We start from the raw sequence: 14,033 nt of genomic DNA, 5'->3' as shown, positions 1-14,033 counted from the left end.
CAAACTCTAAATGTATTGTTTTACTAGTACTTGTGTGTATTTACATATCTAAAACATAAAATAAGCATTGAGTGGTTAAAAACACTGCATAATTCTGATAATATGACAAGTCTTTCTCTTGCTCAGCGCTAGACTTTTCAGTTACCCTAAGGGTTAATGAGCTAACACTAATTTGTCAAGCTCAATAGAGTCGAAGAGTAAACACCAGCACCAGGGACTCTATGTACCTCACTTTAAAACTGAACAAGAGTAGATATCTGTAGTGATTTACCCTGCTGTTGAACTACTTCCTCTTTATCCCTGTCTATGAGGTGCCGAACTCTGCATCAGTGGATGAGAGAGACCGTGTTCACTCCGCTCCGCACTGAAAATTTGTATTTTTTTAATAATCAAACATCGCCGCATCGCGCAACACAACAAATTGATTATGAAATTCGTTACCAACTCTTTTAGTAATTGATTTTTATCGATTTAATCAGTTCGTTCTTGCAACCCTAATTTAAAGAAAAAAGTAAAATAGATTAAAACTATCGTTTAAAAGCTGTCCAAATGTGACTGTTTATATGCATCAAACTGTTGACCAGAAGTTCTTAGCGTCCTCCTTACGTATGCACGCAAAGCATAATGGGTAATTTTGCATTCTATGAAAAAGGTCTATAGACACTAAAAAACACAACAAATTTAAGAGATAATTTAAAATCTACTTTTAATGTGTTGTTGTTGTTATTATTATTAATGATAATAAACATATTAATCATGTACTATGTAAATTAATTGGTTTGTAGATTCCTGGCAAGCTGCTTTTCTCGCTGGTGAAGCGCTACTTGTGTGTCACTTCACTGATGGACAAGCTGAACACAGCAGGCGTGGAGTCGACCTCTGAGCGCCAGGACGTCGGCCCCTCCTCCTCCACGGCGTCCTACCAATCAGAGCACGCTCGAGTGCAGCGAGAGTTTGAGTTCACCATGGCCATGGCTAACCTCATCTCAGAGCTGGTGCGGGTCATGGGCTGGGACCGCAACCGACAGCTGCCCTTCACCTCCAGCAGCGCAAGCAGAGGCCTGGACGAAATCAATAACGAGATCCAAAAACACACCATCCGCTCCATCTTTCAGCCGCGCTTCTCTTCTTCCACTTCCATCATGGCCGCTACAGCGATGGCTGCAGTCACGCCACCGAAGAAGAAGAAAACCACTAATGGTTTCAAGACACGTTCTGACTTCTCTTCGCGGTCAGCGTATGTGGAATATGTGCAGGACAACCTGAAGAGTGGCATGATGGTCCGTATGCTGGAGGACTATGAGGAGGTCAGCGCCGGGGATGAAGGAGAGTTTCGCTACAGTAACGATGGCTCACCGCCAGTTCAGGTTAGTGAGTTAAGCTTGCTATTAAAACGTCTCGAGTGTTATCATGGGTGCTTCCGAAAACGCCTACTACTTCAGTAGGTACTGCATTTGAATTTTAGTGATGTAACGGATTACAAATCTCACGGTTTGGATCATTATGTTGTTTTAGTCACAGATCAGACCATTTTTTCAGATCAGCCCAAAAGGAGAGGAGACAAATGTAATTTGCTTTCCATTTAAAATGTTCCATGATTACCAGATTCAAAACTTTGTAGTGCTAAAAACCGAGGTTCTGCCTAGCCAAAGACAAGGAAAGAAGACGGAGGTATACAAGACCTGGGTAATCATCAACAAGCAAAACAACTTCATTCTTACAGCGAACTGCACCTGTACGGCAAGTGTCCGCAGTTTAAGTCTAAGCATTCTAAGCATTTAGTTAATTAACTCAAGTTAACTCTAACTTAAGTCAGTTAACTCAAGTCTAAGTTAATTCTAAGCATTCAGTGTCCGCAGTGATGTTCAGTGATTCACCATATTAAACTGTTTTTGCTGAAATCAATCAAAAACGAGTAATGTGTATGATTCAGCATAGCGTGAACTTACCTGATTTGAAATGAGAACTGCAGAGTCGAGCATTTTTAATTAGGTCGTCACTCGATTCAGCTACCTTTAAGCCAAAGACGTCTGCGGTTGGCATTAAAAGCAGTGTGGTGTACGGTAAAAGTTAAGTTGAACTTTTTGAACTGCGATCTTGGCATCCTATCACACAACACGACATGTTTGCAACCGGGAACCTGTGTGACGTCATGTATGATGTAGGTTGGTAATTCCTCTATACTACAGTATTCATTAACAAAGAGTTGATATGAATTATCGCATTCAAAAAAAGTTTGTACACATGGATGTCTTGAAAAAATCTTTGTTACATGCCAGTTTCTTGAAGTTTCCCCTCTTTATGAGCTAAAACCTTTGGAAGTCTATAAAAGCTGTTTGGCATTTCTTATTTTGGCCAATTTAAACGATTAAAAACAAGTCAAAACAGAAACATTTTTATGTTTCACACAACACGACATGTTTGCTATTGCAACCGGTCTCTTTTTGCAACCGGAAACCTGTGTGACGTCATGTGTGATGTAGGTTGGTAATTCCTCTATACTACAGTATTCATTAACAAAGAGTTGTACACATTATACTCTTTACTATAGTGTGGTTCAAAAACTTGTTTATTATTAAATTTCCGTTTTTTTGCGGATCTCTTCCAGACAAAGTGAAGAAACAGATGAAAGCATACAAAAGTGTGGACGCATTTTCTACATTATATTATTATTTATTTTTGTAAGGGTGAATGAATTTAATGAACTTGCCATCAACAAATATTCACGGCTACTGCACATATAGACGTTAACGTTTTGGTTGTTTATTCTGCCGAAATGCCAGTAAAGACTTGGATTATTGCAAAACAACATAGAGACATCATTGCAGCGATTACATGGTAGCGTACGTTATTTATATTCTTCTGGATTTTGTATACTTGCGGTGGTGCATGTATGTGATTTGTATACAACACATTAACATATTCATACACAGTTAGGCTTGTATATAATCGTTATTGGTGCTGTCATATGAATTATCGCATTCAAAAAAAGTTTGTACACATGGATGTCTTGAAAAAATCTTTGTTACATGCTAGTTTCTTGAACTTTCCCCTCTTTACGAGCTAAAACCTTTGGAAGTCTGTTCGGCATTTCTTATTTTGGCCGATTTAAACTATTAAAAACAAGTCAAAACAGAAACATTTTTATGTTCTGATACCGATTGGCATGTAGAAGAATCACTTCCTGCGTCCGACTGAATTTCCCGCGTCATCAATGACATCATGTGAAAACAACCTATCAGCTGAATAAAAAGAAATTGGACAATATTCAATACTTTGGAAAATTCACTGTTACTGCTACTGTTGCTGAGAACGCTAAACGTATAAATCTAGCATCATAATTTGTATGACTATATATTAGTGATTTCAGACGCAGCCCATGCCATTTATTCACACTGACATTCAGAACAGCAGACTACATATTTAAATAGTCTTTTTACAGTTAATTATTTGCATGCACTAGGTCACTTCATCTTTTGATAAAGTATGCAGCCCTACCTTCGCATTGTACAGTGTATACATTCAGCATTGTGGAACTTATTCTGGATTCCTTTGTGGCCCTAAATACAAAGCAATTTGCTTCACTAGGTTAATTATTATGCCAGATGAAGTTTTTTAAAATTGATGAAATATCAATATTTAATAATTCATTCATTCATTGGGTTTCTGACTGACCAAATGGTTGTGTTTTATGCCCTTTTTCCATTCTAGTAAGTAAATTTGGCATCCCAAATTTAGTTACAAAAATTTGCTGAACCCCAACTGCTTTCTTTTTTGTTTGACATTTACCAGCGAATGCACCAAAATCGAAATGAAGCAGCGCCGCTTGTTTGAACATACACTAATAATTCAACAGCTCATTTCAGAAGAAACCATTGTTGCATGACTGATTTATATTTTTCTTCTCCAAATACATTTTCCTCAGTTTTATCCAAATAATCCACCCTTTAAAAGATTTCCCCATAATAAAAATGTGTTAAGTGTACAACAAATCACCCCAGTAATTCCTGTCATTTTTATCAAATAGAGCTTTTTCTGTCGTCTGATGAAATAGATATTTCACAATAAGATAAGCTATTTCACAATCTATTCATAACTTGTGTAAGAATATTCTGAAGCCAAAACATATTTTAAAAGAATGTATGTTCTTAAATATTATTAGAGAATGTTTCCATTCAGGAATTTATTTTTAAGAAACTGTTTATAAGAGTGTCTTATGGAGGAAACTCATTACTGGGCTATTCTATAGCTTGATTTTCTTTCTCTGAAAGCATTTGAGAGTTTCCTTGGCTGTGTTTTTTATGATTGTCTTGCTGAGATGTCCACTCTGGTTTCATCTTTATCATCTTTGTAATGTAGATGTTAGACTGAAGCAGCTAATATTAATTTACAATAATGAAGGTCAGAGAGTTGCTGAAGAACAACTGAGAAATTTTAGCTGCTGTCTGGGCTTTCACTGTCGTTCTACACCTTCCTTTCTTCATGTGTTCAATACTTTTTCTCTTCCTCATTTTATTACACATAACTTCATTTGTAAACTAATTCGATTTGTTTTCTTTGCATATATGGACTTCTTTGGTTGTTCCCAACATCCAGGGAAACCTTTTAGAGATCTGTTTTCTGAGAAAAGTGGTGACGTGTTCAATACTTATTTTTCCCCGCTGTATTTTGAATACTTAGCACATATAGCCTATGCTGCTGATGTGGCATTAAAACATAAATATATATTTCACAAATTCTTATGTTACAACTCTGCTCTACGTTAGCCTGAAAAAATGAAAAGCTCCTTTTTATATTTGTCACGTTCTATCCTATTTTGTCTTTTTCAGGTGTACTGGAACTCCCTTTCCAGGACCTACTGGGTGCACTGGCATATGATTGAAATCCTGGGCAATGGCACTGGAGGTCAGGCAGAGAAGGAGACTCAGGAAAAGGCTTCCTCCCTCACAGAGACTCTCAAGCTCACTACTGGTAAATCAAGAGCCATCAAAAACGCTCACATTCAACCAACATGATTGTGTTTGCTTTATATGTGTGTGCCCATCTCCGTTTATGAGTTTTCTTTTGTGTTTTGTGAATGTGGCAGTGAGTCAGACGTTCTTCTCCAAGCCCCCCGGTGGGCTTTACTCATTGCCTTATCTGATGGAGGGCTCGCATGGTGACGCAGGCCGCCTGAGCCGCGCTGAGTGGTGGGAAGTGCTCTTTTTCATTAAGAAATTGGAACCCAAACAACAACAGGAGGTCAACAACATCCTGCGACAGAGCCTCGATGAACCGGTACTCATCATTTCCAAAGCCTGTCTTTTGTGTCTTGTTTTATGGTCGCACGTGATCAAAGATGAATAAATTTAGTGATGTTTGTTTGTAAATACGTTCCTTGTGGCTTCCTTGCCATAAGAAACTGTCTTACTGTAAATAACAGACTAGGACTATAAATTGAACGATTATTTAATAGACTCATTTAACAATTGAATATAATATACCATAAAACTGAAACGCTGGCCAATTTATTGTTAGAGGTTTCATGGCTAAATTTGACCAGCCTCTTGGCCAATCTTCATTGATTGCATATATTCCACCTGTAAGAGCAGAGTAATAGCACAGTTTTGCTTAAAACGTTGCAATGCATACAACATTACGGGTGACATGTCAGACTTCAAAAGAGGACAAACTGTTGGTGCCACATATGGGAGAGTTACGGTGTGGAGAAGCCCCAAAGAAGCATAACACCCAGACTGATGCATGCCCAAAGTGAAGCATGGTGGAGGATCAGTGATGGTTTGGGTTGCAATAGGCATTCCCTAGACCCAGTATTTGTGCTAGATGGGCACGTCACTGCCAAGGAGTTCTGAACCAATATGGAGGACCATTCAAACATAGTGTCCTGAAGGCGATGCCTTGTATTGGGATGATAATACACAAATACACACAGCAAGACTGGTGGCAGAGTGGTTTGATGAACATGAAAGTGAAGTTTAACATCTCTCATGGCCTGCACAGACACCAGATCCAAATATTATTGAGCCACTTTGAGGTGTTTTGAAGGAGCAAGTCAGGAAATGTTTTCCTCCACCAGCATCACATAGTGAGTAGGACCCTATTCTTCAAGAAGAATGGCTCCAAATCCCTCTGGCCACTGCAGGACTTGTATCTATCATTCCCAAGAAGAATTGATGCTGTATTGGCCACAAAAGGAGGCCCTCCACCATACTAATGAATTATTGTGGTGTAAAACCAGGTGTTTCAGTTTCATTATCCAACCCCTGTACATTAGTAGAGTCTAGGATGTGCACACTGGCAATTGGTGTATGTGTGCAGCCATGTGAGCAAATAGATGAAGGTCCATATTGCAGCTTTCAATGGCTCTACCTTATAGGTCTCTAACTCAATTTCTAGAAGGCTGCAGCTCTGCACAGTTTTGCTCCAACCCTAATCAAACACAGCTAATTCAACTAATCAGGTGTTCGTGACTCTTTTATACACATCAATTATTTGGATCAGCTGCGTTTGATTAGGGTTGGAGCAAAACTGTGCAGAGCTGCTGCCCTCAGAAATCAAGTTTGAGACCTATGCTCTGCTTGATCTCATGTATTCTTACTAGATGTGTCTTATCTAGTTAAATGATTTACCATTTTCCAAAATGGTATAAAAATATATCAGACTAGTCCAGTGCTGCCTGACTGTGTACTGGAGGTATTGGAATCTAGGTGTTTCAACTAGACTTGGGTAAACTTCAAACACAGGCTTTTTTTCTTTGTTTGAGGGCAAAAAAAACATTGAAAAGACAGCGTGACGGTATACTGCTTTCGAATAAAATGGAAAGGAGAACTATTATAATTCTTGTCTGGTGTGTGATCACTCAGTCTTTAAAATCTTGATTTGTAGGGTTCGCTCCCAAATAGAAAGTAAATACATGAATCGTACTGACACACAGCTAATAGCAGAACTAATTCTTTAATGATGTCAACAATTAGTATTTCGTAGTATCCCTTTGTTTAGAAAAAATATCTGAGCACTAGTTGTCACTACTGTATTAATAAAAGTAGAATTTGAATTATAAACGTATGCTAAAAGCAAAAACAGTTGTATATGTTTATTCTGATATATTTCTGTCTGATTCATAAATCATGCTGTGTTGGAGACTTGTTTTGTGAATATCAAAATACTTGAAGGATTATGTGAAACTGAAAACTGATTAAATGATACCGAAAGCTTTGTCATCAATAAAAATAATAATAAATTAATTGTAATAAAACGGAATAATAAAATTAACATTTAACAATAACAATTAATATTAACATTTATTATTAATAAAATACGAATATTAAGGATGCAATTTAATAATTTAAGCTTTGTCATCAATACATTTAATAATAATAAAAAAGATTCATAATAACAATAACATTTATTATTAATAATAACAATAATACTATTTAATAATTTTAGCTTTGTCATCAATATATTTTAATATTAATAATTATACAAAAAAGTTTATAATAATAGCATTTATTATTATTATTATTATTATTATTATTTAATAATAATAATATTTAATAATTTAAGCGTTGTCATTAATACATATAATTATAACATTTCATAATTATAATAACATTTATTATTATTAATAATAAGAAGAATAAGAATACAATTTAATAATTTAAGCTTTGTCATCAATAAATTTAATAATAATTAATTATAATAAATTTAATAATAATAATAATAATAATATTTATTAATAATAATAATCATACCATTTAATAATTAAAGCTTAGTCTTTGTCATCAATACATTTAATAGTAATTAATTATACTAACATTTAATAATAATAATATTTATTAATAATAATAATACCATTTTATAATTTAAGCTTTTTCATCAATACATTTAATAATAATTAATTATAATAATATTTCATAATAATGATGATGATGATGATCATGATGATAATAATTATAGTAACATTTAATGATTTAATAATAATGCATTTTATTAATGAAGTTTATTGAATACATTTTAAAACATTAAATAAGAAAGCAGTTTTGAATTCTAACAATATTTCACATCAAAGAAAATATGATATATTTTTTACTGTATTATTGTTTTAAATTGACCCTTGAGAATTGAATGACTTCTTTCAAAACATGTAAAAAAAATCTTACTACCATTTTAAACACTACTAAAGTGTGCTGTATTTCATCAGTGTTCAAGTAATCAGTAATCATTTTATCAGTGTTGCATGTAAATTACATCATATTGGCCACTATCAGTGTTGGACCACTGCTTGTTTAAGGGTTGCTTCACAAGTTCTGCTCCTGTCTCTCCTGGTATCTGTTAGATGGTTGAACTTGACGAGTCGACCCTCATTCAGCTGTCTCTCACGGGCGAGATTGCACAGAAAGTCCTCCACTACCTGAAACAGAATCTGCAGGCGTCCTGTCTAGGAGACCTGCTCTGCTCCCACACCTTCATCAAGTACTACCTGAGCTGCGGTGGCGCCGGCCTCGAGGACGAAGAAATGCTTATGGACGGCTCATTTGGAGGACAGGGAGCTTCATCGTCTTCATCATTATCTTCAGCCACAGTCTCATCCTCCTCTTCCTCAGCCTCTTCCTGCACCATGGGCTCGGTGTCCAAGAAAGCCAAGAAAGAGATTGTGGCAGACCCCGTCAACTGTGGGAATGAAAAGGAGAATGAGCTTCCCAATGAAGACGACAGCAAGTATCCTGATGACCTGGAGGAGAAGATGAAAGGCAAGAATTTGTTTTGTGTTGTTGCTCTGTTACAAAACGTCTATAAAAATAGTAACAGACGAATCGTTTGTTTGTCGTTGGTTGCTAGGCGACCAACACCCATTTTCTCAGTGGATGACAAGCTGATAATGCATTGTTGTAACTCTGATACAAGTTTTATGGATGGAGAAAATTACAAAGCACTGCAGTGTTTGGGTGTTCTGTGTTTGTCTGAGATGATTAGTCTACGATATGTGTATAATCCATACAAAAGTTCTTGGTTGCGGATCATTTTCTTGGCATTTAGTGGGTCCTTCACTGGGCCTTTTCCCTTTAGGAAAGAAATTTTTCAAAGACGTCTGTTTCTTACACATTTTGCTGCTTGTGGGATAAATTTGGGCGCTCAAGTGACTGAGATGTAAGCGAGAGAATATGGTCTTTTTTTTTTTTCAAAATAAAAGAATTTTCAAAATAAAAGATCGTTCAGACTCAGATGATAAAAAATAAAACGGAAATCATTAGTGATTTCTTGTGCGGCCCGGTACCAATTGATCCACAGCCTGGTGGCTGAGGACCACTGGTCTACAGAGCAAACCACTGTTATACAATGATTTGCCTAATTACTCTAACTTGCCTAATTAACCTAGTTAAGCCTTTAAATGTAAATACTAGTATCTTGAAAATTATTTAGAAAAAAATTTAATACTAGGCAAAGATAAAAAATATCAGTTATTAGAAATGAGTTATTAAAAGTATTATATTTAGAAATGTTTTAAAAAATCTTTCTAATGATTAGGAAATATATAGGATAACAGTGGATTGTTCTCTAGACAATCGAAAAAGGGGGCTTATAATATTGTCCTTGTAAAATTGTTTTAAAAAAGTTTTAAAAACTGCTTTTATTCCAGTAAAACTAAAATAAATTACACTAATTTTGACTTCAACTTTATATGTTATTTTTTTTCTGCTAGTTTCCAAGGAAACTTTTTATCATTAATATTTTTCTATCAAATTTCTTTTGAAACTAAAATAACTAACAAAGTAGTATAAAACAAAACAAGACAAACACTGAGGGCTCAAATTTTTTTAATGATCTAAGCTCAAAGTCTAAAGTGCATGGAGCAAAAGCATTAAGGGCGTGTCCGAATTCACTTTAGTTATTTAATAATATGGTTTGCGCCCTGGCGCATGGTCTAACAGGGTTGTGCTTATCCTCTTAATGAGTTATTGGTGTGTTTTGAGCATTAAAACAATCAGAGTCTCATCTCCCATTCCCTCTATGAATCAGTTGCGTCGCACCATGGCGGATTTGCTATTAACATGACAGATTTTGTAAGTGGAAAAACTGAAAACTTCACTAGCAAGAAAACGGTTAATCAGACCATCTGCAGAGTGAGGATAAAGAACGAGTCTCCTCCATTCGGCCTCTTTACTTTCTCTATACTTTACTTTTACTCTTTGCTTTACTCCTTTACTTTTTTGGAGTAAGAAAACAGTGTTGTATGCACACTACTGAAGACATCCATATTTAATTTAGTTTAAGCGCAAAGTTTAGTTTCAAAACTATTCCTAAATTTAGTTCTAATTTCCAGCAAATTAATAAATTAACAATAATAACGAAGTGTGGTCAAAAGGCTGAGTTACATCCAAACACAAGTCCTATTCTTATGCCCCATATGGTGGTGCAGACATCTCCAAAACCCGACAGGTGGACAAATCTAAAATTGTTTTTATTAAAACAAATATAAATATGCATATAATAAAAAAATTACTACTACGACTAATAATATTATACAAATGCAGATTATCATGAATAAACTGAAAAAAGGCCAGCCGAGGTGAAGCATGGAGGCAGCGGTTTTTATATTTATGCAGAAAATAATAATTTTTGTACCATTTAAATCCTTTAATTTGTTTTGTTCATATGTAAAGCTATTTGTGTATTGCTGTACATCCTGTGTGTATTAAGCAATGTGTATGTGTTTGCATAGGCGCATAACTAACGTGCCCTGCACTGGACTTTAGACCAGCTTTTAGTTGGTCAATGGCGCAATCTATTTTCGTTCCTCGAAATAGCAACGCGCCTTAACACGCCTTTTTTTTGGACCAGAACACCCATGAGTCCACAAAGTGGCGCAAATGGATCTGCTATTTAAACAATGTGGCGCAAAACGTGAAAATTACCGTTGTGCTGGTCTGAAAATAGCAACAAATCGCGCCAAACATGTCTTGCACCTTATTGTGCCGGGTGTATGATAAGGATGGATAGGGGGTGGATATTCTAAAATCTCTTTCATACTATCAATAAAAGCTACAATAGTTATAAATATAATTGTCAGAAACTACTGATAAACCTTAAGAAATAAAATACTGTAATTTATATTCCATTCCTTTTGTTTACATTAATAATAAAATTATTTCTTATGAATCTCCTATATTTCTCTTATAATATCTATGGTTAGAGTTATTAATAAATCCAATGAAATGAAATGCTCGGAGCTTGATGCACATTTCTTCTTTAAGCATTTGTTTTTGTGTGTTGCTGTTCACTGCAGTGTTCAACAGTCCAAAGGTGCAGGGTAAGAAGAGCTCTCTGGAGAAGATGGGGGAGGTGGTGGACATGATGAAGAAGAGCAGCTCAGACTCTGGCCTGCAGCTTGCCGGCATGAAAGTCATCAGCAAGATCACGGAGGAGGAAGGACCTCAGGAGAGAAGCACCCTCAGATCAGACTCTGCGCAAACCATCCGGTGAGATTAGAAAAAAACTTGAAAAAAAAAACGAAGAATCTAGAACTGCAGTTAAGTGTAGTTTCTTTAGAATACTATAGTCTATAGAATACACAAGACATGTCACTCGTATTGTTTTAAATGGAGAAAAGTGTAATGGTCAATATGGTAAATGAACCCCCACCTAACTAGTACAAGAGCCAATCAGTGATTGATATAGACTAATGATTCTCTGGGGAGAAGCTCAGACTAGACATGTGCTTTTACAACAGTTTTTGTGGTCAACAAACACACTGGAGTCTCAACGAATGCTTGCTTCACAGACATAAGACATATTTCCACATAAAGCTTTAAATCTGTACTTTTAAATGAAAAAATACGCACTTAAAGGTGTTTGTGTCTGTGGTCCTTTACTGACTCGGTAGGTGCAGAGAATAGTGTCAAACAGTGTGTGTGTGGCTTAAAACCTAAAAACCTACACGACGGTAACCGTTTGATTACATCGTTTACATGTCTATACTGCACTTTAATAATGCGACTGAAATATGAATACTCCACGTGTCTTAATTAGGGACCGAGCACCAAACGGTGCAAGGCCCTATTGGAATTGCTCCGTTTTTTATTATTATTATTATTATTATTATTATTATTAGGGACCGAGCACCAAACGGTGCAAGGCCCTATTGGAATTGCTCCGTTTTTTATTATTATTATTATTATTATTATTATTATTATTCCGCCCCCAATCGGGGCACTTTTGAGGGTCTAAACGTGCTCGAAAAGTCACGAAACTTTGCACACACATCAAACGCGGCGTAAATGGTCGGCTGATATGGGTCTCGGAAGTGGGCGTGGCAAAATGACTCGACAGCGCCACCTAGAAAATTGATACGGACAAGCCCCCGACACACGAATCACGCACATGCACGAAAATTGGCACACACCTCAAACATGCCAAGACCTACGAAAAAGTCTCAAGGAGCGATATCTCAAACCCAACAGGAAGTCGGATATTTACAGCTTCCTGCGGCGAAAAAGTGGCGTTTTTGCCATTTCCAGGCGTTGTATTTTAACGAACTCCTCCTAGGGATTTCATCCGATCGACACCAAAATTGGGTTATGTCATCTAAAGACCTTGGCGATGTTAAATTGCGAAGCTTTAGAGTTTTCGTCGATGGGCGTGTCCGTGGCGGCCTCGCAAACTTTGACGACTCGCCACGAAACATCAAGTCGTTATAACTCAGGCATACATTATCCGATCAGCCTCAAAATTCACACGTTTGATAACCGTCCTGACCTGAACACGTTTACATGCCAATATCCCGATACAGTTATAGCGCCACCTGCTGGCTACAGGAAATGACATGATTTTACATTGTAACAAACTCCTCCCACAAATTTGGTCATATCAGCACCAAATTTGAGAGGTGTCCTCTGAACACTCTAGCGATGATATATTGTGAAGGTCCAGAGTTTTCGTCGATGGGTGTGTCCGTGGCGGCCTCGCAAACTTTGATGGTTCGCCACGAAACAGGAAGTTGTTATAACTCAGGCATGCATGATCCGATCTGCCTCAAAACTCACACATTTGATCACCGTCCTGACCTGAACACGCTTACATGCCAATATCCCGATACAGTTATAGCGCCACCTGCTGGCGCCACCTATAAAAATTAAACGGACAGGCCCCCGAGCTACGAATCTCGCACAGGCACGAAACTTGGCACACACGTCAAACATGCCAAAACCTACGAAAAAGTCTCTTGGAGCGAAATCTCAAACCCAACAGGAAGTCGTATATTTTTAGCTTCCTGCGGCGAAAAAGTGGCGTTTTTGCCATTTCCAGGCGTTGTACTTTAGCGAACTCCTCCTAGGGATTTCATCCGATCGACACCAAAATTGGGTTTTGTCATCTACAGCACTTGGCGATGTTAAATTGCGAAGCTTTAGAGTTTTACTCGATGGGCGTGTCCGTGGCGGCCTCGCAAACTTTGACGATTCGCCACAAAACAGGAAGTCATTATAACTCAGGCATACATGATCCGATCTGCCTCAAAATTCACACAATTGATAACCGTCCTGACCTTAACATGTTTACATATCAATATCCAGTTAAAGTTATAGCGCCACCTGCTGGGAACAGTAAAATTGCCTATAACTCAGCCACACAATGTCCGATCGGCCTGAAAATTCACATGGTTGATTAAAATCCACTCCTGAAGACAACTACATGCCAATATTGAGTCACAGTTATAGCGCCACCTGCTGTCAACAATAAAATTGCCTATAACTCAGCCAAACAATGTCCGATCTGCCTGAAACTTCACATGGTTGTTAAGACTCATCTCCTGAAGACATCTACATGCCAATATTGAGTCACAGTCATAGCGCCACCTGCTGACAGTAGGTAGTTTGGCTTATAACTCATCCACACAATGTCCGATCAGGCTGAAACTTCACATGTTTGATGAGTTTCCACTACTGAAGACATCTACATGCCAATTTTGAGTCACAGTCATAGCGCCACCTGCTGACAGGAGCAAGTATGGCATAAATCTGTGATTTTCTCAGATTTTT

At 37.1% G+C, this 14,033-nt stretch overlaps 1 protein-coding gene across 3 annotated transcripts in view; it reads left to right on the top strand.

The window, feature by feature from the left end:
- Window positions 1–14,033, top strand: part of LOC130239699 (cullin-9) — a 78,135-nt gene that overhangs the window by 16,666 nt on the left and 47,436 nt on the right. For all 3 annotated transcript variants that reach the window (XM_056471000.1, XM_056471001.1, XM_056470999.1), the window contains exons 4-8: window positions 786–1,367; window positions 4,830–4,971; window positions 5,087–5,277; window positions 8,336–8,750; window positions 11,285–11,477. In XM_056471000.1, the coding sequence (XP_056326975.1) occupies window positions 786–1,367; window positions 4,830–4,971; window positions 5,087–5,277; window positions 8,336–8,750; window positions 11,285–11,477 (1,523 nt within the window). The remainder of the gene's footprint in view (window positions 1–785; window positions 1,368–4,829; window positions 4,972–5,086; window positions 5,278–8,335; window positions 8,751–11,284; window positions 11,478–14,033) is intronic.

The sequence above is a fragment of the Danio aesculapii genome, chromosome 13, assembly GCF_903798145.1.
Source record: "Danio aesculapii chromosome 13, fDanAes4.1, whole genome shotgun sequence".
In the NCBI taxonomy this organism is placed as follows: domain Eukaryota; kingdom Metazoa; phylum Chordata; class Actinopteri; order Cypriniformes; family Danionidae; genus Danio; species Danio aesculapii.
This window is presented reverse-complemented; position numbering and strand designations above follow the sequence as displayed.